At 35.2% G+C, this 27,369-nt stretch overlaps 1 protein-coding gene across 6 annotated transcripts; it reads right to left on the reverse strand.

The window, feature by feature from the left end:
• Positions 1-1,480: 1,480 nt before the first annotated feature.
• LOC125654307 (neurocalcin homolog) lies at positions 1,481-26,175 on the reverse strand. Of its 6 annotated transcripts, none has more exons than XM_056144180.1 (3): positions 25,717-26,175; positions 7,636-8,036; positions 1,481-2,072 (listed from the first exon to the last, which is right to left on the reverse strand). In XM_056144180.1, the coding sequence occupies exons 1-3, from the start codon at positions 25,823-25,825 to the stop codon at positions 1,887-1,889; spliced, it is 696 nt and encodes a 231-aa protein (XP_056000155.1). In that variant the 5' UTR covers positions 25,826-26,175; the 3' UTR covers positions 1,481-1,886. The 6 variants fall into 6 exon arrangements, with proteins under 6 accessions (XP_056000155.1, XP_056000157.1, XP_048740152.2 ...); XM_056144182.1 differs by having other exon boundaries at positions 7,636-8,019; positions 25,717-25,818; XM_048884195.2 differs by lacking the exon at positions 25,717-26,175 and adding an exon at positions 24,452-24,473.
• Positions 26,176-27,369: the final 1,194 nt, after the last annotated feature.

Here is a 27,369-nt window from a genome sequence, read left to right on the forward strand (position 1 = left end):
CATCTCCTGTCGAACGGTCACACCCGCCGTGAGCCCTATATCTTGATCAGGTAAACGGAGTTATCTGTACGTAAAATAAGTATACAAAGAACGGCCCAACAATCGGTATGAAACATGTCAGACAGCATTTGACCCAATGATAGGTTGTATTGGTAACCTATATCGTTATAACGATCATAGAATTTGCGAAATGCTGATTTTAAACGAGAATGTTGAAAATTCTGTAACATCAAATTGTTTGCAAGAAGCCTGCCTCAATTTAAAAACTAATCATACGCAGAACAAGGTCTTGTGTATCGAATCAATTGAGAGATATGAACACCATGTGCAGATGGTAATGGAATATTGCTACATGAATATGGGGAGTTCGCGATTGGGAAGCTAAGATAATCCCGTTTTTCATACAGTTGGGTTGTTAATTTGCCGTTAATATATATATATATATATATATATATATATATATATATATATATTAATACAATATCTAAGTACGAAGTAGATGTGGAGGACTCTGTGGTATCTTTTATTTCGAGTTTACAGGGATATATGGAATCAACATGAATGAAAATTATTATTATCAATAAATAAGAGGTCGTCGATATATCTATGTGTCGAATTGAAGGCTACAGCAAGAAGTTTCCTTCTCATGTAGAAGTCTTTGAATAAATTATGCTACATAGACATATAAAAACAGGTCAGATAATAAAGAAGCACAATTCGTGTCCATGGGAATTCCAACAGACTGTTGGAGGACCTGATCATCAAACACTACGAAAATATTGTCAATGAGAAACTCCAGCATATTTTTGTTTCAACTTCAGAGTAATTGTTCGTGGAACCACAGTGGTGTTTAACAAAGGTAGTTTTTTGGGATGACTCACTCTGATCACTAGATATGAACATTTCTGTTTCCCATCTTTGTTGAAGAAGCAACTGCCTATGATGTCAGAAAATCTAATCTTTAATTTATCTTTAGGAATGGTCGTGTAAAATGTTGAAAAGCCATTCGTTTTGATACAGTTGATTTGACAAAAGTTGCGATTTCAAATTTACTAAAAGTTCTTTAGAACTCTTTAGAATCCAGATTTGATTTATACCACTTCCGACATATGTTGAGACACAGTACGTTTGAAATTTTTCCTTCACAGCTGTTGATATTTGCGTGACAAGCAGGCTATTTTAACCTATTTGCATACGGAAATGTGCAATTTCGATTAAGAAAAATCGATCATCCAACAGTTTTATTCTCAGAGAAAAGCAGATGATATATATTTGTGTATGTCCGTCTTTAGGCTTGTTGGTATACCTTACTGTCTTCTTACCCATATGTCTGTCTGTAATACTTAGTTCAGGATGATACTTCTAAATGCCCATGGACTTCAATGAAATCTTAAGAATCATGAATCCTTATGACTTAAATCAGACCATATTGACAAGTTAAAGAACGGGGTAAAATAGAATAGCAAAAGAAGATCAGAGCTATTGATACCACATTTCATTACGTCAATTATATCATGCTATAATCGATAAATTTTACAATCAGTGATATTCTCAAGGGAACTATCAAAGCTATACATGTACAGTATAACGGTATATGGTTAAAGCTTACAAAACAGATAAAGCAATATTATCATAACTGCATATGTCTAAATCAATTAGCTTTAGTCCCGAAATTGAAAACGCTAACCTTACTTATCCCCTAACCTAGCCTTCTTGTATCATCATTTTAACAATTTTATAGCAATAGAAAGTCGGAAATTCAAATATTCAACTTTTGATTATTTAAAACAAGTAAGAAAATATTGATACTGTGTATATACCCCCATCTTACATGAACAATGATTAATCAAAAATCAACATTTTTATACACAACATTAAATGTCGCATTAAATATCGCACTGAAGAAACTTGACGATGGTGGTGTCTCCCTTCACTCCCTCCTCGAATTCCGGAAGTGACAGGAGTTTGTCCATGTTTTTATCCATCCTCTGAAACAGAATCTCCGTCCTCTGCTCCGGGGTCTGCTCGTGTTCGCTATCTTTCATTGATGGTCCCACCATTTTGTAAATTGCCTGCAGTAAACAACCTAAACATCAGAAATACGCTGATACATTCTATATTGTTGATGTTCATATCAGATTTATAATTTCAAATAAGTAGCAATTTCACTTTCTAATCCACATAGTTGAAAACCAGATGTGTTTGTGAAACACTGACGCCCCCGTATAGCCATACGTAAAGGCAATTAGGTCAAAACTTCTGGTACGAAAAGAAAGGCACGGTCACAAGGAATACACATGGCAAATAAAGCTTATCCTCACCCATTCAAAAGTAAAGGGCAAGATAACGTTTTTGAGGACAACAGACAGACGGAAAATCCAAAACTATATGCATCCGAATCTCCGATTATGGGGGCATGCAGATTCAAACTTATAATACATATAGATACTTTGTAGTCTTGCCTGAATTCTAGACCATATTAATCATGGGAGACAAATCAAGTTTTGGTCAGCATCGATTTAGGAAAGGTACCGTATTTAAGATAACTTTAATCCGAGTAGTAAGTAATTAAGTTTAAAACTAAATATATCACCAATTAATAAAACACAACTTGAAAATCTTATGCGCATTCAATGAATGAAAGATATTTTGAAATAATCAATGATATTTCCATTTTATTTGGCTTATGTTAATTTGGCGCTCCGTATAGATGCGTTTCGCGTACGACTATGTTTATTTTGTCAAAATATATTAGATACTTGACGTATTGTTTTTTTTTAATAGTGGCGAGCACGCGGGTGCTTAATGGAGATACATGTATATAGGCCAATCGATTATGGGAGTCATTTCCTTTTTTATCCATTAAATCTACAGAACTTTGTTTTATTTGTGGAAATATATGTTCTCAATTCCCGCGCCATAAAACCCATCTTGACGTTTTGAACCTAAAGTCAAAATCATGTTTTTAAGAAAAGAAAAACATTTCGTACGCATATCCAGAAAACGTTTTATTCTTATACATTCTGACAATTATTCAGTCGCAATTAATCGGTGGGTTTGGGGGGGGGGGGGGGGGGGGTTTACGAGCATACTTTATCAGAATCGGAAGTGACGTCGTAGACAATGTTTCGTTAAATTTTAATTTAAAGTTGACAAAATTGACAAAGAATACATCCGGATAATGTTTGAGAAATCGAGACATTCCATAATATCTAGCGGCAGTAATGAAGGTAAAAATCAAAATCAGTATGGTATCTTACGTTGAATTACATACTAGATCTATGAATATAACACAGCAACAAAATCATAATAGAAAGGGGTTACCGGCACCAAGACCTCGAACATTCATGTGGTCGATACAAAAAACAGAAATTATTAAAACTTTAGTTAAACTCTGGACAATACCTACCAAGAGAAACATATATACATACCAACTTTGTAATTCTGAAAATAGTGATATGGTTAAACACATTGCCTACAGTTCTCTCTGGTTTACTCTGCTAACACTGAGATATTCTGATTTATTATAGCAAACACTGAGATATTCTGATTTATTATAGCTAACACTGAGATATTCTGATTTATTATAGCAAACACTGAGATATTCTGATTTATTATAGCAAACACTGAGATATTCTGATTTATTATAGCTAACACTGAGATATTCTGATTTATTATAGCAAACACTGAGATATTCTGATTTATTATAGCTAACACTGAGATATTCTGATTTATTATACTAAACACTTTGATATTCTGATTTATTATAGCAAACACTTTGATATTCTGATTTATTATACTAAACACATTGATATTCTGATTTATTATAGCAAACACATTGATATTCTGATTCATTATGGTAAACACTTTGATATTCTGATTTATCATAGTAAACACTTAGATATATAGTAAACACTTTGATACTACACTTAAAACTATAGCTTATTATACTGTCATTCTTTTCGTTGGAGTACCATCACTAGAATGCGGATTGATTATCCCATAGAATCACTATGTATCTGAGATGCAGTGTTAGATTGAATGGGTTATAAATATAGATGTGTATTGTCTATAACGAGAGCATTATTTGTGCTATTCAGGAGCGCCATGAAAATATCATAGGTCACCAGATTAAGCTCCGCCTGATTCCCACGAGGGGTTTCATCTTTCTACCGGCATCGTTGTTTGATACATGCATGCAAATTCGTGTATTGCAAATGACCTATCAGAAAAAACAGATTACATTTCGGAGCACCTCAATATCTACAGCATAAGTAAGAGAAGTTCCAACCATAGGGAAGAGCGACGGACGGGCTGACGACCGGACATATTAACGATAAACCCGAACTTCCTCCAGAAAGCGCGGGACGCACGTGATTCAGCCCTCAGGCTTGGAAGAAAGAAAAAAAGACCACACTTAACAGGTTGGGAACACTTCCCCTATAGCGAGATATTCTCGCTAAAACGCGATTATCCCTCTCGAGCGAGAATAAATATATCGCGTACAACAGAGAAAAACACCCGCGGGGTACATCTTTTCGTGATTCACGTGAAAAGAAGAAAAAGTGCTAAAATGTCTGATACTTCTGCAAATATATAAATCAAAACAAAAACACTCACGATGTGTATTGGATTTCAGACTAATTCCCTCTTACGCAGCAACTTTGGTATGCAATTTCATTGCTATGTTGTCAATTTCATAGAAACAATTCGCATCATGTCGAGTGCGTGTCGCACTTATTCAGCGTTGCACGGGATTTGCCATTATTTTCAATAAAGAAGCCAAAACACCTGTTTATGGTAATGTTTATTTCTCGCTAAAGAGGGATAATCGCGTTTTAGCGAGAATATCTCGCTATAGGGGAAGTGTTCCCAACCTGTTAAAGACGCTGTGATCTTAACGGTGTCACGTGATCGTTGCGATGTATGCCGAGTTTTTTTGTTTTTTTTCTCTCTGTTTCTGTTTTTTCTTTTACAGTTACCATGATTGCCAACATCTTACGTGTTTAATTATAAGCCGCGTTCAGTCCCCATCCATTTCAGATCATTAAGTTCAACTGCGTCTTCCCTGGAATCACTTTGATTTTCAAGTGGAAAATATCCCCCGGTATAAAAGACGCATATAGGAGACAGTGTAGAATGTTCCTGTACTGAATGCAATGATTAGCCGTGTAAAAGAAGAAAGGAATGTCATTTCGTATTGAATTACCGTTGTTGGTTAGTTCCATAGTCATTACAACCGAGAGTCGCTCCGGGGGAACGACGACAACTTTCCAGTTTTATCCAATTGTAGTAATCGAAATTATTGTCAATCACAAGGAATAAAAGGTCTGAACGTTGTCTTTTAAACTGGCAGAGGAATTGATTCAGAGACAAGTAATCATGATCTTAAAATAGAATAGTTATCTCTCAAGGTTAAATTAAATTACATACTATATTGGATTAGCCGAGACGTTCGATTTCCAATCTCTTCACACAGGTATTTTATTAGCATTTACAGTTAAGTTTTCAAAAATGAAATTGTTATCTTCAAAGTAAAATATTGTAAATTATTAATATGTTGATATACATGGATCATTGCAAAATCGAGCTCGGCAAGATTTAACCAGTTAGAATCCACGATATCACGCGCCCAGAATAAACAGCCATAGTTGATGTTTCAAGAATTGGCGAATTCAGTCTTCATATGAATAGCATTATTATGCTCCTATTCTCAACATTAAATCCATTAATGTTTGTGATCTATAAACTACCAACCTCAGCACGGCATACCAGATAAATGTCGATTCTGGAGGAAGTTCGATCTCCAGGCATGGGATGGCGACAGATTGCTAGCAACGCGTCGTTTGTTTAAATCATAGTTTAATATCAGTCTAATACGATTGCACAAAATATTAAGTCTCGTGTAATATCACGTGGGAAAGTCTCGTGTAATATCAAGTGGGAAAGTCTCGCGCATAAGGCATGAATGTCATTACGGTTTAGAATTTCACGATTTTGTTACCACAGTGTATAAGCATAAAATTAAATTTCAACATCAAATCCTTTTCAACCAGATGGAAAATAGGAAGAGGGGTTCATACTTAAGTTTTGAAAGGTTCTGATTTTTAAGCAATGAAAAATCTTTGAATTCCATGTACGTTTCTGTAATTCATGCTTTTGAAATAGTCTAAATTCAGAAATTCAAAAAGAAAACATGGAACCAGAGAGAAGTTTTAAAACAGAAGCGTCATTTACTCCCTGACGAAGGACAAAAAATTGGCATATAGCTTTAAAACCAAATTGGATGGTTTTCATTTTTCGGCAGGAAAAATGTTCAATGATCTAAGATTGTTGTGCAATTTTCTCTGCACGTTGTATACCGTGACGTGGTATTTTCCTATTTTCATTCCAGACAACCAAAACTTAAGATATTTTTTTCAAAAGTGTGTGTAGAGCACAACCTGCGATCTATTTTTTCTGTATGTACTGACAGAGACATATATAACAGTCCCGGGTACTGAATGATTGAACTGTTATATATTGATACTTTTAATATACATCATTAAATAGATTTATGGACTTTTCAATGGCTGATAAATATTCAAATTCTTTGTATCAAAAACATCAGAAGAACTTTAAAAATTTGTAAATTTGTATGAAAGAATTCCGATGGAGAAATGTTTTAAATGTATTTTTATGCGTAAATTGGACAGTTCTTTATATTTCAAGTTTATGATATTTACGGAAGCCGATTGGTGCCAAGTAGGAAACATATCTTACCTGGCGGCCACCGAATACATGTAATGAATAGCGATCGCCACATAAGTTTTCTGGTGACAGTCGGATCAAACAAATTTCGTTCCTGGCAATAAACGGCTTCCGTAGATGTCTGTATAGTATGTTAGAATTATATTTTGAAATAGTTCATTCTAATGAATAAAGTTTTTGATTGTGCAATACCTTATCGGTATGATTAACGTTTTGTCGGTGCTGAAAATTGGAAGGTCAAATTAAAACAATTTTCATAACAACTTCCATGCAGATGTTAAGGGTTTTCTTTTAACCAAACAACTCTCAATATAGTCAACCCCAAAAATTGGTAAATAATGGTATAAAATTCCGGTTGTTTCGATTGGAATGGTAAAATAATGGTCACTGAATATCGTCCGGAATGAAATTGAATGTACCTGTATGAGAATGTTGAGGATGACCTTTTTTTAACCTTCACCAATATTTTTCAACTTTATAAAACAGAGTCTTTAATCTGACGGACTAAACGAACGGTGAAAAATGTTTGTCCGGGTTACCACGAGTCGCGATTATACAATATAAATTTATACCACAGCGGGATTCAAATTTAAATGTCGTAACACGGAACAGCTGGTTACACGCAGCTTTAAGATTGCCAGTCGCTTTAAATATCGATAACTGATCGTTTTAGACTTGAGAACACCCTTCAATATGTTAAACCATTTGCCGCCTTCTGTAGAATCGGCTGTTAATTACATGTCGAAGATTATGCAAACAATATAGGAAATTACACATTATTTCAATCGTCCTAATTCACTCTGTAACTTTATTTGATTTAGATTGACATATACTGCAAGCCTAGAAGTTTGGATTTGAGTTGAACTTGTATATAAACGGACTTACTTTGATGATTTCGCACATTTCGTCTTTTGAGATGTACCCATCGCCATCAAGGTCGTATATCCGGAACGCAAAGTGAATCTTCTGTTCCAGGGTTCCTCGTGACGAGACGTTTAATGCACACATAAACTCCCTAAAATCCAGGGTTCCGTCCTTGTTTTCATCAAACGCCCTGAACACGTGTTCAGCGAATTTGGAGGCATCTCCAAGGGGAAATAACTCGGAATAAATGTTTTTGAATTCTTGTATGCTCAAACTTCCGCTGGGGCAGTCCTTGGTGAAACCTTTATACCAATCTTGGATTTCGTCTTTGCTAAAACTTGTGTTAAGGTTGAGGTCCGCCAGCACTTCCGGTCTTAACTTACTGTTTTGTTTCCCCATACCGATCTGTATTATATAGAATTCTAAAATAGAGTAAAATTGTCACAATGTACTGTGCTATTCGCCGTCGATGAACGCATATGAGAGTCACTAAAGTACACTGCATATATGTACATGTATCTAGTAATCAAAACAAAGAGAAGAATCACCAATTGAGAATTTTTTAATCCTCTGAGATAAATCCGTGTTGTCGTCAAAAACGTCTGTTAGTTAAATATTTGGAAGCAAACACGTTAATGGTACAATTCTAAATGAATTCTCAGAAAACATTTCACTGCTTCATAAATTATTCATTTCAAATTTCTCTTACGGAAATCATAAAAGCACAAACGGGAAGAAAGGCCGAGCTTAGCAAAGACAATGGGCAATCAACGACTGATTCCAGCCTCATTTTAGGTTGAATTTTCCGGCGAGCTTAAACGTTGTCTTGACAGACTTCTGCGATAAGTGCTTTGGAAGTGTATACGGTATCCTGAAGCAATAGGGGATTGAGAATCAGAAGCAACACATGACGCTGTTCATTGCATTTTTTATAACATTTGAAACCGGTAGTTCTATGAGAAACAGATCAATACAATATGTTTATAAAGAAATTAATGACACAATGTGAAAAAGGTCAACATATGCATGCATGATTATACATACCTTTTCTAAGTTTTAAACCCAATAATCCTTTGAAAATCAATCTCGGGAAAATACAGTGTAAACGTCCTCTAATTCCATTACATCAAATACGATTAATTACTTTTCAAAATAAACATGTGCAATGAGGGGCGGAAGTTCAGACATTGATTTAAAATTCCCGAATGGCTGATATGTCATTCATGATTACAATGGCAAGGCGACTACGTGAGAAGGACTGTTTACAAACGTGTCTATTTGTTCAATACTAATTTCGAAATTCGTCTATCAATGTCATCTATTTAATAATTAAATACCAAGCTAATCGGGTGTTCCACGACATTTCCGCTCACACAAAACCATAATTCTCCGACGATCATTTTGAAATATTTATGTATGCAATAAGCGTCTTATAATTCAATGCAAGAGAAAAACAGGACACCGTCTCACAGACTTACAGACACTGTCCGCCGGGGGTGAGCAATATATATCCCATTTAGCTGGATGGCAATCAGGAGGGTTGATCATTCTAATATTTGCAGATGTCTTGCAAACAATTCACAATTTTTAAACGTGTTTACCCTGAAGTTATTCGGACATTTTACTAATGGTACTTCATCGACCGTGTTTTTCTCGTATCGTTTGTGTTTCATTTATAAACGTAAATGACAGCAAACGTTCTCTTCCAGCAGAAAAAAATTAAATAAATAGAACAGACATCGCAAACAAATCAGCTGCATCGTGTAATGATATATAATATCTACTGAAGGCGACTCTCTAACAGCAACACAAGCCGGCTTCGCTTCTCATTTCATAAACGTTATTTTTGTTTGAACAGAATAGAGCGCACGGTCCAGGAAATCAAATCATCATTTAATCTCACCTTTATTGATTTCAGTGTGATTATACGTGGAAATAAAAAAGATTCGGAAGATGAACAGATCGATCTAATCGATTATCCATGTCAATAAATACTGTCTACATATCTCGTTCCTAGGTCTGAGGGGCAATGAGGGATGAAAAAAATTTATTATTGTCATTGGGATCTGGAGGAAACGCTCTGAATATTACACAATCAAACAGGCAATATAGAGTGTAAAATGTTTCACTAATGGATTCTGAGGGGACGATGAATGGAGAAGATTGCAAATCGCGGTCTGATTACCAGAACCTCCCGGAGTATCAACAATTCATACTTTTTTTCATATTAGTAATAAAATCTCTAGTCTTAATCATTAATTCGAAATGCATATAAAAACACACGACAACGGTTACGTGTATAATTACAATATAATGCAGTTGTTGATTGATTACTCAGGGAGATATTAGAACTTCAAAAATATTAAATAATATTGTGAGTAATTGCAATTTCGGCTGTCTTATTTATTTATTTTTTCAGTGGGTATAGAGCGACCGTTATTAACGGAACAAGCAGATCCGGCCAGGCCGAATCTATGTAGAGTTAGAGTTTAGTACTATACCGGAAATAGAACAGAACAAGCGAGACCGCGTAGAAGCACGTGGATGCACTTTGAACAATCCTTAGTGTATCTCAAACATGAGTTTCCGATATGAATGTCGTCTCAATAACACGTAAATCCTACATGTAGCTATTGAATATCAATGCTTATCAAAAGCTTTGTAAATCCTAGCGCATATCAATAGTAATTCATATCGGAGTCCTTGTAAATCCTGTAGCTAGCTATTATTGATGTACAATGTATATGGAAGTCCTTAGCCGTCCATCTAAGGGTACCAGAATCAAATCCAGTTATTTTCTTTAATTTTATAAAATGGCACTGTGTTTGTCTATTGGGATCCTTCTCATTCTTATGAGGGAGAACATTATACAGTTATTGACTGGGTTAAAGTACAAAAGCTGTTTTGTTTGACCCGAGAACAGATCTGTGGGCTTCGGACAACAGATCCAAAAACAGCTGTTGTCCACGGACCCAGTCAATACCTGTATGATGTTGTAATTGGGAAATATCCGGTCTCCAGTTTGGTAGTGTAATGGTCCTGGGCTGTTTCCCTGGTTTCCCGATAGTAACAATTTCAGCGCTTTATCAAATAACACGCTGTCGCACTAACACAACTTTACATAACGCGGCGGAACACGAAGTTGTGCATTCTCTCACCAGAGGGCGCGTTACGCAAGCTTCACATACACCTCTGTCAACGCTTGGAATCACGTGACAATATAATCACATGATATAAACAATCATTATCGGTTCCCTTTCCCTTTAAAAGTTCTGGCAACAGGTAATACATCAGGCTCTTTTTATACCCCACTGGCACTTTAGTAAGTACATATTTACCATTTAGCTGTGTGTCTCTTATTTTACAAGTTTTATCGTATTTTTACAGCCTTTCTTACTTTTGATTCCATGTTTACATTTAAATCTCCACCACGTGTATGTCCTACATTCATACGCATATTACGAAGTAGTTCCAAATTTATGATCAGAAAACGGCGATTTTAAATAATTTACAGTAGGCATCAATTTAATTGCACCAAAAACATATCATAATATGACTAAATATTTAGTCCAAAACATAAATGCTGGATATTAGAAATTTTTACAAGATTTCTGTAAAAAGCCGTTGACGGAGGTGTAGTGCGAGGAGCGCACGGAACTCTGGGTAGAGAATGGAAGTTGTGCTAACACAACTTTACATAACGCGGCGGAACACGAAGTTGCGCTAACACAACTTTACATAACGCGGCGGATCACGAAGTTGCACTAACACAATACACAACATATCGCCCGGCTGTCACACAATGCGCTGTTCCGATTTTATAATGTTCGTCAAGATATCAGATGAGCTTTAATATTGTGACATATGATTGTTGATGTCTTGGTGGAATTGAAAAGAGAAGAGACGTACTTAATTACTTAAAAGAAAAGAATTTCTCAATTTATTTTTTACAAGATACTCATTTTACCCTTGATGACTACAATCAAGTGAGATCTTTTGGGGACTATGACGTTTACATGTCTCCCGGCCAATTAAATGCAAGACGCACTGCAATTTTGTTCAATAACAATTTTGAATACATAGTGTTAAATGAACATAAAGATAAAGAGGGTAATTTACTTCTTTTTGAAATTGATATTTTCAAAGAATATGATATTTTATCAGTAAACGTATATGGGCCAAACAATGGTGATCCAAATTTATTTCAATCAACATCGGACATCATCTCAAATGTTCAAGGTGAATTTATTATGACCGGAAACTTTAATATTGTTCAAGATGTGAATTTAGATTACTTTGACTACAATAATGTAAATAATACAAAGGCAAGAGAAAAGGTTTTGAGTATAAAGGATGTACACTGTAAATGTTTGAAAGATCCTTGGAGAGTGAGATATGAACAAAAGCAAAGATACTCATTGTTTAAAACTAATCCTATCAAAAAGGCTAGACTTGATTTTTTCTCTTAGTATCAAATGAATTAATGGATTTGTTAGCCAAAATTGATATTAATCCAGGATATAAATATGACCATTCGATGGTTCATATGGAAATTAAGTTAACTAAATATGAAAAGGGTAACGGCTTCTGGAAGTTTAATAATTCATTACTCAAGGATCAGACCTATGTAAACAATATCAAAAGTATTATACATAAGGTCAAAGAACAATATGCCGTCTTGCCATATAATCCTTTTTGCATACATATCAAGAATAATGAATTACAACTACTCATAGATGATCAGTTGTTTTTTGAACAGCTTTTGCTGAGCATAAGAGGAGATACCATTCAGTATTGTTCCATACAAACGAAATTAAAAAAGAAAAAATACCTCAACTTGAAGAAGAAATGTCATTTAGAATTACTAAGGAACAATGATGACTCCACAACATTTGTACACAAATTAACTGCTGCTCAGAAAAGTTTAGAGGAACTCAGAAAAGACTATATTAAGAATTTAAAAATTTTGTCAGAACAAAACTTGAATGGATTGAGCAGGGTGAAAAAACCAAACTATTACTTCCTCAGTCTAGAAAAAAAGAAATCATATGAATAAAACTATTAACCAACTTATGCTCAGCAGTTGTAATAATATTTCTTCACAGGCAGACATTTTAGCAGAAATTGATATATTCTACAATTTTTTTTAATTCTAGTTATGATAATAAATTACAAGATGTGAACATTGATACCATTATTGATAAGAAGGCTGTTAGAATGCTTGATGACATTAGGACAAAAAAAAAAATAAAAAAATAGAGGGATATATAAACAATGAAGAAGTCCTTTTAGCACTAAATCATACGACTAATGGTAAAAGTCCTGGAAGTGACAGATTTACTGCAGAACTTTTCATTTTTTTAAAAAGACCATTTATGCTTTTTAATTAGGTCAATAAATTTTGGATTGAAACAAGGCATTAAAAGGAGACAGACCCAGGGAATTACTTACAAATTGACGACCAATATCACTTCTTAATGTAACATGCAAAATTGTTTCAGCAGGTATTGCAAAAAGGATGAAAATGTTCTTGATTTTCTAATCCACGACAATCAAAAGGACTCCCTCAAAGATATATTTATTGGGAAAAATTGTTATTAAATTATTATAAATTGTTATTGGGGACTGATTAACAATGTAATATATTCTATACAAGAAAACATAACCCAGGTATGCACTAACTCGTTGATTTTGAAAAAGCAATTGACTCGATATCATGGACATTTATGTAGAAAACCTTAAAATATTTTAATTTCGGTCCCGGTCTTATTAAATGGGTATCAGTGTTGTACAATAAGGCCAAATTATATATTATTTAAAATGGTGTTTTTTCGGAATTATTTGAAATTGGCAGGGGTTGTCGTCAAGGTGATCCAATATATCCTTATTTATACGAGTCAATATTTGTGTTGAAATTCTCTCTCGGGAATTTTTCACTCACATGGAGACGTCATCAAGACCGGTGAAGGGTTTCAAATTTAGGCCTATGCTCGGTGGTTACGACCATTGAGCAGTGAGGGTTCCTTAGCGTGCCACACCTACTGTGACACGGGGGATCCGTTTTTAAGGTAATCTCCGAGGACCCGTGACATTCACACCTAATGCCGAGCGTTTGACGATGGAACTGTCACTACTTGTTTAACGACTTGGGTCTGTCGCGGCCGTCATTCGAACCCCGGCCTTCCGCATGCGGGGCGAACGCTCTAACCTCTAGACCAACGTGGCGGTCCGGAACATTATGTAAAGTTGTATTAGTACGATGAATCATTGTGTAAAGTTGTGTTAGTATGACGGGGCATTGTGTAAAGTTGTGTTAGTACGACGGATCATCGTGTAAAGTTGTGTTAGTACAATGAATCATTGTGTAAAGTTGTGTTAGTACGACGGGACATTATGTAAAGTTGTGTACGGATCATTGTGTAAAGTTGTGTTAGTACTTCGGGGCATTGTGTAAAGTTGTGTTAGTACCACGGATCATTGTGTAAAGTTGTGTTAGTACGACGGGACATTATGTAAAGTTGTGTACGGATCATTGTGTAAAGTTGTGTTAGTACGGCGGGGCATTGTGTAAAGTTGTGTTAGTACCACGGATCATTGTGTAAAGTTGTGTTAGTACGACGGGACATTATGTAAAGTTGTATACGGATCATTGTGTAAAGTTGTGTTAGTACCATGGATCATCGTGTAAAGTTGTGTTAGTACCACGGATCATTGTGTAATGTTGCGTTAGTACGACGGGGCATTGTGTAAAGTTGTGTTAGTACCACGGATCATTGTGTAAAGTTGTGTTAGAGCAACGGCGTGTTCTGTGACAACGTACACGTGTCATTACATACGATGTATATATCGGGACACCATATCATTATGAATATCGTGATGCCATACTAGCATATGTCTGCACCACGCATCGTTGTCACTACACATTGCATTTATCGAACGAGAGTCCGTCCGCGAAGCAAGGCTCAAATGTAACACGTATGTGAAAAAAGACAAAATCGGCAAACGATAATCTCTACGATCACTGTGAGCCGTTAGTATCGTTTAACCATACAGACGCTCGGCTGTCTCCGCAAATATCCAACGAGCTCGTCGGGGAATTACGGGGACAGCCGGGGGTCTGGTTGAACAAGACTACGTATGCCGCCATTTTGTTCAAGTATCAGTATCCTCGGTCGTCTTCGTTTTAATTCGTATAAAGCCACGCAAAGTGTTCCGAATAATCCGTTCATTAGTTGCTTCAACAGTTATTCGAATTTTAAATTTGATTGCAAAATACAAGACTATGACGTGCAATTTGTAATTTAAAAAACACTCATTTGTTCAAAATGAATTTATTTATATGATAATCATTATTGTAACAACATTTAGGAAATCCTTTATATAGAGAAACAGTAATACGACTAAATAGATGATCAAGTTCATGAGTTTCTATTAAATGAAAATATAAGATATATATACGCTTACCTTTTTACCAATTTTAAGTTGTTGTTCAATTTTCAACTGTCTTTTATATCACAAACGAGATGTAATTACAAATAGTTAGATATACCGTCGAAGCTAAATATGACGTCACAATGTACTGTGTACGTCGATTGCACCATATTTCCCACGTTAAATGTCCACATTGTAACTGTATACAAATTATTTCTGTAGAATCCAGAGAAGATTACGGCGTATATTGGACCCTATGTTAGAGAAGATATTTCTATTTCTATAATTTACTGTACTTTATTGAATTATGATGATCTCTTGGGACATGCCAGTGATCATCATTTCATGTTTCCCTCAGTCCAACAGTCACCCCGTTATAGGCTCTATATATATATATATATATATATATATATATATATATATATATATATATTATTTAGAGTTCATGAAATTGCATTGGAGCTATAACATGTCCTAACTTCGCGTCAAGTCGTGAATAATCATCGTAGCGCGACGTCCTGTTACCGGTAAGTGTCGTTATCGCGACAGCGCATTTTCCGAGTTGTGTTTGCAACAATAGGCATACCATATCGAATACACTCTTGAAACTAGAATCACGGGTATACCATATCGAATACACTATTGAAATGAGATTCGCCTGTAGGTATCACACCGGTAATTGTCCAATCAAAACGAACTTAGTCAATTGTAGTTCCATATATTTAAAGAAATATTTTTTTTTCTTGCGCGATTTTTCTCATTTCCCCTTTTTCTTTTCTCTTAATTTTGTACCCTTGATTTGGAAATTTTGTGTAATTTGTAGAAATAACCAAGTGTATACAAAGGAACTATTTGCTGTTGGTAGCTGAGGCTACTTCCTGAGGTGCACTCCGGCTGTTTACACACATGTGAAAAATACTTGGATTTGAGGGTAGTGTTGTTTGCGGGTAATTTTTTTTTTTTTTTCGAAAATGCCACGTAGGGTGTTGTTTTTCTGGTGTCGGCAGACGAGATTGGTAACATAGAAGGTTTCCGACTGCGTTATTCGGCATCAATTTTGTAAACTGATTTTTCCCCTCTATGGTAATATATAGTGAAAATAATTACCGGTGTGATACCTTGAAATTCTCTATAAATAGATCAGTGAGGTTCGAAAACTAGCGGATTCTAATTGGTGGTTGTGAACTATTCAATCTTCGAGCAAGACTTTGTATATTTCGTTTCGCCGGATCATTGAGAACACTTTGTGTCTATATTGCATGTATATTTCATTACGCCGGATCATTGAGTACGTGTATGTCTATGGCATGTATATTTAATTGCAATTGAAATCAGTCGAAGGAAAGACATTTGCACACTCACACAAAAAAAAAGAACAAAAGAAAAAAACTGCAAATGTGTAATGGGAAAAAAGGCATAATATCTGTCCGTCAGTAACACGAGTTCTCGGCAAACTGTGTGTCTCTTAAAAATTTGAAATAGATTAAGAAACTCGAGTTGGGGGGGGGAACTATTGCTAATTCGCACCGGTGATGCATTCTAAACTTATCAGAAAAATCGTCCAAAGTTTGTCGAGTTGTCGACATTAAAAAAGTCGAATTTTCTTTCAATTTGTCTCGATAAAAGTTTTGTCGAATATCAACAAGGCATCATGGTATTACATATAACTCGTCATATCATGTATTTGCACATATGTCGACTTCCTTGAAACCGTCATTTTGGTATGAATTATTAGGACGCGCTGAAATGAAATTGCCAGTTTTCCTTATATTATCTCTTTCGCTGAATTGTATAATGGAAAATATTTCAAACAGATCATCTTAGCACACACCTCTTGCTACAATGGAAGAATATACGGATATGAAATCAGAGAATAATAATCGAATTGTTGCACGCAATTATTCAATTATTGATCTAATTAATTCAATGGAAGAAAGCAGTAATCCAATTTTGCTGTCTTTAGTTCTTTATCATTAAATGAATTTATTTATTGCGCGCTTTAACTTAGTGAATGCATTAATGGTATATTTGATTTAATTAATATACGTATCAATCAAGAATTAAAGGCATAAATTATTTGAAGATTTCATTAACTGATTAATTCCACACAAACTAATTAATAATATCTTTGAATATTTGATACTCCACAGTCCCAAGAATTTTATGCTGAAAAGACAAACTTACACAGGGATAGAGCGGGGACATCCACTGCATATTTCAAAATTTCATTAATAATTCCTGTCATGCATTTTTGATACATAATATTTTGATTTATTATATACTTTCAATTTCATCTCTTCTTTTTTCTTTAAAAGTTTGCGGGCATATATTTATAGGTTATAGACTTTGTATGGGAAAATATAACGACCGAGTTTTTGGCGCGTAGACGGACCGAGCTTGCGAGGTCCGTTCGCGACAAAAAACGAGGTCGTCATATTTCCCATACAAAGTCTATAACCTTTTTATTATATACTTTCAATTTCATTTAGAAACTAACAATAATTTTATTTTTAACAATAACTATCGGTTTAACTGAGTAGAAGATGAAAAACACGAAAAATTTGAAAATTAACGGCGTAGAAATTTGATTGTGACGTAATGTTTGCGGGCCGGAATGTTTCCGGGCATATATCGTGTGATATATGCCCGCAAACTTTTAAAGAAAAAAGAAGAGATGAAATTGAAAGTATATAATAACACAAGATATATGCCCGGAAACATTCCGGCCCGCAAACATTACGTCACAATCAAATTTCTTTCAAATTGAAACCTACTTTGGTTTACTATATCTCGTTCTAATTCTCAAAAAATGTTGACCCCACCGGAAGTTGAATCTTCAACTTCCGGTTATATAAAAAAAAGCCCACTCATTCTCTCATTTTTCAGTGCCATAAATCTCGGTCATGAAACTAGTTAATGAGTTGAGTTTTACATATATTATAGTCACTATAAATGTCTAGAGTAACATCAAATATTTTTGTAGAATTCACTTCCGGTCGGCAAATACGGCTTATTAGCTGTTTTCGTTGTCTAGCGTTTTTCTCAGAAACAGTAAAAGATAGAGTCACCAAATTTTCAGAGTGAATAGATCTCACTTTGTAGGCGTGCAGGAGGGGATTAAGAATGTCGGCCGTCACTTCCGGTCGTCACCGGAAGTGATTAATGAATAATAAATTTCAAACTTTTTTTTTTCAAATTGAAACCTATATCGGTTTTCTAGGTCTCGTTCTAATTCTCAAAAAATGTTGACCCCACCGGAAGTTGAATTTACAACTTCCGGTTATATCAAAGAAAGACTATTCATTCTCTCATTTTTCAGTGCCATAAATCTCGGTCATGAAACAAGTTAATGATTTGAATTTTATATATGTTATAGATACTATAAATGTCTAAAGTATATATAAATATTTTTGTAAAATTCATTTCCGGTCGTGAGATATGGGGTGGACATATTCAAACCTTGTCTTTTCACTTTCTCAATAATGAATATAGATAGACGCTTGAAACTTCTAGAGTTGATCAACTAACATTAGTCCAATGTACACATACATTCAATTTTTTCATCCGTCACTTCCGGTCTCTACCGGAAGTATTTGAAAAAATGTCGATTTTCCGATTTCTTCGAGTCTGGATATATTTTCTTGATATTTTCAGGAATAATGTCTGATGAAATGACCTTGCTATAATTATTTTTCTTTTTACAAAATTCACTTCCGGTCGGAAAATATGGCCGATTTTCTGTTTCTCAAAAGGAATTTTGTCCAGCAATTTTCTTGGAAAAGGTAAAATATACCTTCATCAATTATTCAGAAATTATAAATCTCCGTTTGCAGTCGTGCAGTAGAGGGTTGAACATGTCGACCGTCACTTCCTGTCGTCACCGGAAGTGATTGAAAGAATCCCAAATTTCAAAATTTTTTCTTTTAAATTGAAACCTATACTGGTTTATTAAGTCTCTTTGAAAGTGTCAAAAGAATATTGACTCCGTTGGTAGTCAAAACAACTACTTCCGGTTTCTTGATAAAATACCTTTGTACTTTTTATCTCTTTGTCCCCATAAATCTCGCTTATATTTGAAGTCTTTCATATGATTTTCACATGTCATAATAAAAGTATCAACTTCTAAAGTTTTGATAATTTTGTTTTTCAAAATTGACTTCCGGTCGGTAGTAACCTACTACTTTTTCTTTCTTTAGTCTACTTCTTTTTGTTGAGAACTCTTTGAGATAGAGACGTGAAATTTTCAGGGAATATAGACAGTAAAGAGTCGCTGTCATTTATGGGAAAACGCATAATTAAAGTACTTCCGGTCATCACCGGAAGTTACGAGAAATGAGTAAAAGGTTCGATAATACATTTCTCATTCATTGTTAAGGCTTATTTTCTGATATATTTAAATGGTTTTCGTAGGAACAGAAAACTCTTTACCGGAAGTGGTCTAACGGAAGGCCTACTCATTACTAGTAATGAGTTTCTAGTTATTATTCTTTTTCTCCGGTACTTTTTTGTCCGGTAGTGTTCTCAGAAACTACAAAAGGGATCGATATGAAACTTTCCAGGATGATAGTATAGCGTTTGTAGATGTGCATAGTGATAGTCATTTTGTTTGCACGTGCATGCACGCGCGCGCACGTGCATTGCAATTTTGGTACAAAAAATGGAAAATCAGAATATTGAAGGAAGCGATATAAAACCTAAATAGGATGATAGTATATCATTTGTACATATGAAAAATAATAGTTATTTTGCCAGCACGCGCACGCATGCGCGTGCACGCGCATTACAAAATTTGTACGCTAACTTTGGAATCAGTCTAACTTTTTTGTTGTTCATTGAAATGGCTTGAAATTCATATCATAGGTAGATATTGAGACCCTTAACTGATTTACATGGTCAAAATTACCAATTTGCACGCGCATGCACGTGCGCTTCATTTTGATTGGATAATGCTAAAACGTTTGTAACTATCTTATTTATGAAGCGAATGAGATGATATTCACAGCATATGTAGACAATATGTGTATCTATATGTTGGTGTAACAAAAAATGCCAACGTACACGCGCATGCGCGTGCAACGTTTTTTAAATGTTCAATTTTTAAAGGACGATAACGTTTTTGTTTTTCATCAAATTCTATTCATATTAGGTGTTTAGATGTATCTTGGTACTCCTTACAAATTGCTGTGGTTAGAATTACTGCTCAGCACGTGCATGCACGTGTGCTGATTTCTGATTGGACGATTTTAAAATCGCTATAACTTCCTTATATTTGGTGGAAACGTTATGAAATTCATACTGTGGGTATATGATACAAATGCCTGTTGAACGACATCAACAAAAATTCGGAATCATACACGCGTGCGCATGTATGCACGTGCAACGCTTTCTTTCATTTCTTGGTACTCAAATGACCATATTGAACGTACTACATGTAATTAAAGGCTAAAATAAAATGATTTTTTCCTATAGATTCACAAGGACATCACTTTTTAATTGGGGGAGGTTTGGGGAACATCTGTAACGGTCCCCGTTACAATTAGAACTAGTTTTCGTTGCGATATATATATCGACTTACCCTCTCCCCTCTCCATGAAAAATAAAGAAAACAAAACAAAAAAGAAGTCATTACTAGATAGAAAACAAAATATACCTCTAAAAAAATGTGTAGCGTTTTAGCCTGCATTTAAACTGCTCTCTCTCTCTCTCTCTCTCTCTCTCTCTCTCTCTCTCTCTCTCTCTCTCTCTCTCTCTCTCTCCAATTTAACGACAAAGCCACCACAAATTGCAATGTCTACATGCTGAAATCGTTAAAAGGATATGATAACATAAGTATGTTAAAAAGAACAAGCGGTAAGACAATACAATATTTTTGTCATTTCATGTTGACGTTATATCACCGATTACGTCACAGTGTAATAAATCAATAATAATAATATGTCTTACGGCGTGACCGTGTTTGAGGGCGAAGCAAAAAGTATTGGCATTATAGTATCTATATCCAAAACAGGACAAAAAACAACCCGAAGTTAGCACAAGGACAGAGCTTTATCAAAGCATCCTAATTTTGGACATTTGATCCGCCTATATATTGAACACGGGAAATATAACGGAATTGGTGTAAACAGTGGATTGTGACGTCATATTCAACGTCGGTATTTAGCAAATTTACAAAAATAGGAGACATGGCACAAGATGGCGTTAATCGAGTAGTGATTTTTTTATGATTACAAAATAAGATTTACATGCTTTTACGGATTTTATGTAACATCTCAGAACGACATGAACTAGGGTAGATGAGATTCAAAATGGAGAAATACGTGTCCACGAGCTAATATTCGAATCGACGCCATTGGGACCAAAATTTTCAAGTTCCATATAGGTATGGTTTAATTTTTCATTAGTTTTCTATATTTTCCTTTTAAACATGTATATATGTGTTACCTATAGGGAGAGCTCCACTCTCACGGCCCGACTTCCAAAGTTACAAAATGTCATGTTTTGACAATGTATCTTAAATCATGCAATTCAATTACAAAGCGACAAATAAACTTATATTTAGCGACAAGTAGGTGGGTCATATACGTTTCCATAGTATGGAGTGTACACAAACGTCGGGATGATCCAGACTTTGATCTCAATGGCTGCGTTATGTGATTAAGAAATAAGATATCATTTTTAGAGTTTCGTTGGGATATGACATGAAATTGGTCACGTGATCAAATCCTTTAATGCATGTTTAATTTCTATTTTAATTTGTGTTCTTATTGAGCTTCCATGCTTATGTAGCAAATGACCGAAATAATGATCGGAATACACAAGATGGTGTTCGTTAGATTTTTATCGAATAAATAATTGAGAACAACATCGATGTTGGTTTTGTTGTTTCTTTTCCGCCCCTTTCAGAAGTTTCCACTCATATTGAGACATCACCAGTACATATGTAGGTGAAGTACAAATACACCACAGATTTAGACCTATGCTTAACGTTTACGGCTTTTAGCAGTGAGGGATCTTTAACGAGTCAAAGCCTGTTGCGACATGGAACCTCCATTTTCAAGGTCACATCTAAAAGACCCGTGATTGCCAAACGTTTGGCGAAGGAGCAATCACTACTTATGTTAATGTCGGAGGTTTGACGTGGCCATGGTTTGAGCGGGGCTCGAACTCATGACCTCCCGTTTACGAAGCAAACGCTCTACCACTGAGATACCGCGAACAACATGGAAGACAATCTAACATATAAATATCTAATTTCGAAGGAATAAAAGATGAAATGGTGTAAAATAAAGTTAATGAGGATCGTCAAATAAACGCAATTGAAGACAAGAACGGAGTAAACTACAAGATATACATTCAGAATGTGATGTGTTGGTGGGGGGAACTGTTGGCCTTCTTAAAGTTGAAAACGCAATTGTTGAACACAGATTTGGACAGAAATTCAGATTGTTTGAGAGAATTGACGGAAGATGGATGCATCAAACTGTCGTTAAGCTCTTGGCCATATTTTTGCAAGTTTTGGAAAGGAGCAAAACGGTATTTTCATCGTCATGACTCGTGGCTGTAGAATTTACCCTGACAGATTTAGACAAAAAGGCGGGTGAGTTGCTTTTCGTTTACATCCAAAGTGTATGGTAGAGAGTTTTTGTTCACTTGAGAGATTTCTATTGTAGAAGTTTAACGAAGACTCGCAGCGGTGCCCTGACATGAACAAAAATTTTCGAGCCTCGAAACCAGCCTCGCTCATGGTCGTGATGGCTGTTGCCCGGAAACTACGGGTTATCATCACAAAGTAAATAGGCCTATAACTCTGCCTCCATTTCTTTGTTTCAAGTATGAACGTCACCGTATGAATTCGCCACATTGCACAAGCTACAGTTTTAGTTGCAGATGATATCAAAAATAAAATAACTGAACGGTATGTTTCATGTTTCTGACATTGATGAAATTCTTGTCTGTTTAGAAAATAAACCCTATTATATAAATATTTTGATATGTGTTTATATTTTGTTTCTGTTATGAAAACGAGTGAAAGTAGTTCAATTGACCCAAATATTTTGGAAGTCTGATTATATTCATACGCAAGAAAGTCTGATCACGTGATCTGCTTCCACGTGACCGACTTCATGTCATCAAAAATTGAATGTCGATTTCGTTAGTATTGTCATGTAGGGAACACCCATGTAAATGTGCATGTAGTTGTGTCAGCGCAACGGTGTATTATGTGACAAAGCGCTATTACACCTTTGTCACTGGTACAAATATAACACCTCACCTTTCACAGGCACAGGTTAGATTTGATGTGCTTCCTCGTAACTCTTTTCAAAGATTTTTCATAAATGAAAGCATAGAAACACAATATAATGGCCACCATTATATCGGTCAGCTGAGTATCACTAACCCCAAAACCTATGAAATCTAACATTATTGTCCTGCTCCGCATATCTAAACTAAATTCTAATATTCAGCAGCATTAAAAAAACAGGATGTGTAAAAAACACAAATGCCCCGAAAGTGTCCATGCAATCTACCGGTGAAAGACTTTGCATAATATGTGTTATATTATTAACACTATATGACTATTTTGCACCTACCATAGAGTCAGACGCCTGGGGTTGCGAAATTCACTATTTTGGTATCCAAAATATGAATTTAGTTTTATACAGCATCAGTAAAATTAAAGAAGTCTTTCAAATAGTAATCATTATGATTATTTTAACCTCATCCTGGAACCAAAACCCCTGCTTCTCGGATCATGATATTTACAATTCTAAACATCTCCATCACACGGGTACATATTTAGTTTTTCTTACTGATGTGAGGTTGTAGAGAAGAAACGTATTGAAAATTGGTCAATGTTGGCAGATCATTTCTCGCCCCAAAGACCCCTAGGGTGCACGAGTACTGAAATTACAATTGATGTTCCTCTTGTTCCAAAGATGTTTCACACGAAATGTGAAAAAAAAAATTTGGGATAATAGTTATCAAGAAAAAGTGTTTCAAAATTCAATTGTTAACGCATGATGGACGCAGACCAATTCCCATACATCAATTTAATGATTCAGGTGACCTAAACACCGAGATTCCATGTTAAAGTGGACGTTGGCACAAAAAGCACCTCCACGACCCTGAGTGCCGTGTACATGTCTAAGTTTGTGGTACTCAGCTGTAGGGCTGATGTTTCCACAGGAGTGAAAAATCCTCGAAGGGAGGATGTATATTGAGACAAACAAATATAAAATGATATCATTACCAAAAAAATCACACAGTAACACACATTCTACACAGATTATACTCACCTCTTAACGGTCAAAAATCACACAGTAACACACATTCTACACAGATTATACTCACCTCTTAACGGTCAAAAATCACACAGTAACACACATTCTACACAGATTATACTCACCTCTTAACGGTCAAAAACCACACAGTAACACACATTCTACACAGATTATACTCACCTCTTAACGGTCAAAAACCACACAGTAACACACATTCTACACAGATTATACTCACCTCTTAACGGTCAAAAATCACACAGTAACACACATTCTACACAGATTATACTCACCTCTTAACGGTCAAAAATCACACAGTAACACACATTCTACACAGATTATACTCACCTCTTAACGGTCAAAAATCACACAGTAACACACATTCTACACAGATTATACTCACCTCTTAACGGTCAAAAACCACACAGTAACACACATTCTACACAGATTATACTCACCTCTTAACGGTCAAAAACCACACAGTAACACACATTCTACACAGATTATACTCACCTCTTAACGGTCAAAAATCACACAGTAACACACATTCTACACAGATTATACTCACCTCTTAACGGTCAAAAACCACACAGTAACACACATTCTACACAGATTATACTCACCTCTTAACGGTCAAAAATCACACAGTAACACACATTCTACACAGATTATACTCACCTCTTAACGGTCAAAAATCACACAGTAACACACATTCTACACAGATTATACTCACCTCTTAACGGTCAAAAACCACACAGTAACACACATTCTACACAGATTATACTCACCTCTTAACGGTCAAAAATCACACAGTAACACACATTCTACACAGATTATACTCACCTCTTAACGGTCAAAAACCACACAGTAACACACATTCTACACAGATTATACTCACCTCTTAACGGTCAAAAATCACACAGTAACACACATTCTACACAGATTATACTCACCTCTTAACGGTCAAAAACCACACAGTAACACACATTCTACACAGATTATACTCACCTCTTAACGGTCAAAAATCACACAGTAACACACATTCTACACAGATTATACTCACCTCTTAACGGTCAAAAACCACACAGTAACACACATTCTACACAGATTATACTCACCTCTTAACGGTCAAAAACCACACAGTAACACACATTCTACACAGATTATACTCACCTCTTAACGGTCAAAAATCACACAGTAACACACATTCTACACAGATTATACTCACCTCTTAACGGTCAAAAACCACACAGTAACACACATTCTACACAGATTATACTCACCTCTTAACGGTCAAAAACCACACAGTAACACACATTCTACACAGATTATACTCACCTCTTAACGGTCAAAAATCACACAGTAACACACATTCTACACAGATTATACTCACCTCTTAACGCTCCTGCATTAGTAGCTTTCGATATACTTCCTTCTACATGTATGAATAATTGACAACGAACATCCGTTGTAGGACTACATTCGATCGGATAGTTTTCCATTGATTTGTTTGATAGTGGGAGAGTACTACTCGTTTTTGTACGTCTTTTCCCTTGATGGCTGATAGTAAGTTGAGACTAATTTCCTTCCGGGCTTACTATCACTTGCTGTTTAATGCCCGACCCAGTAAAATGGATAAAGTAAACACTGTTATATGACCAAGTTTTAATTTATTTTATCTCAAGAAATATTTAAAAGAAACTATTCTCAGATTCTTATTCGTGAAAGGTGAAGATAACGAACAGTAATCATTGACATCATACCATTTTAGTCTAGAAATCCCCCAAGGCATTGATGTATCAAACAACCTGTGAATTTCTTAATGTTGGAGTCTTTTTAAAATATTCTCTTCGATTCATGCTTTGATGTGAGATTTAACAGCTAGATCATGACATTTACAAATACGCTGTCATTCCAAGGTTTCAAGCACTACCGTACAATGAATTATTGAAAGTTCTAGCACGGTTGATACGATTTCGTAGAACTGCAAATCGTTTCAGAGGTTATTTGTGAGGAACGGAGTTACGTTTCCTCGGCTGTATCAAATGCCGGGATCTACGCCGTATGTTAGATAGCCAGTCAGGACCTAACCATTACAACGGTGATTGACAGATAAAAATCTATCAACTTCAAAAGAAAACACAAGTTTTCACACCCTTGGTCTAACATTACTTTCGAAATTATAACTGACAATTGTTATTTAATTTTTGCTAAAAGCTATCCAGAATGCTGAAGTGATTTGTTTCGAAATGATGCATAGAATTTAATAAAGGCGAATAAAAACACCCCCTCCCACCCACGCCCACCCCCTAAAACAGACCTAAAATAGATTAATAATTTTCTCTGCAATTTTCCTTAAACATAACCTTTTTGAAACGAACTTGTATTCATAAGTGAACTAAATATGTTAAAAGACAATTGAACTTGAATTTGGTTTTTATAGTTAAATACCTCATATATATATATATATATATATATATATATATATATATATATATATATATATATATATACGAACGAGTTTTATCTTATTGGTGATTGATTTATATTCTAAAGTGTAAGTTTGTACACAAACCGATATCTTGCGAACAAGAAAGAAAAAAAAAAAAAGACAAACAGAATCATTATAAAATAAAGTAACGTAAAAGGAAATAACAGATTTATTTCACAATATATGAATGAGAGAGAGAGGGGGGGGGGGTTAATGAAATAGCAATTCTTTGCTAATGTATATAATGCCAAATGAAGTTAATTTTTAATTAACTTTGTAATTTAAGAAAACATTTCAGTATAATAACAGCACTTAGTTTAACGATCTTGATATTTCAGGAAAAAAATATAATGTTTTCATGCATGTTGCAAGATAACTTCCAAAGTCGAGATATGTTTTGAAATATTAAAGTCGAGGCGTTCAAGGCGTTAGTAGAGGCATTTATATGTCAAACAAAATTTCTAGGCTGTGAAGATTATCCTGCATTATTCACGAAAACAAGAACTTTTTTAGGGCCCTGCATGAAATGCGGAGACCCTATACTAATCACATTGT

Source organism: Ostrea edulis, chromosome 7 (assembly GCF_947568905.1).
Source record: "Ostrea edulis chromosome 7, xbOstEdul1.1, whole genome shotgun sequence".
Taxonomy (NCBI): Eukaryota; Metazoa; Mollusca; class Bivalvia; order Ostreida; family Ostreidae; genus Ostrea; species Ostrea edulis.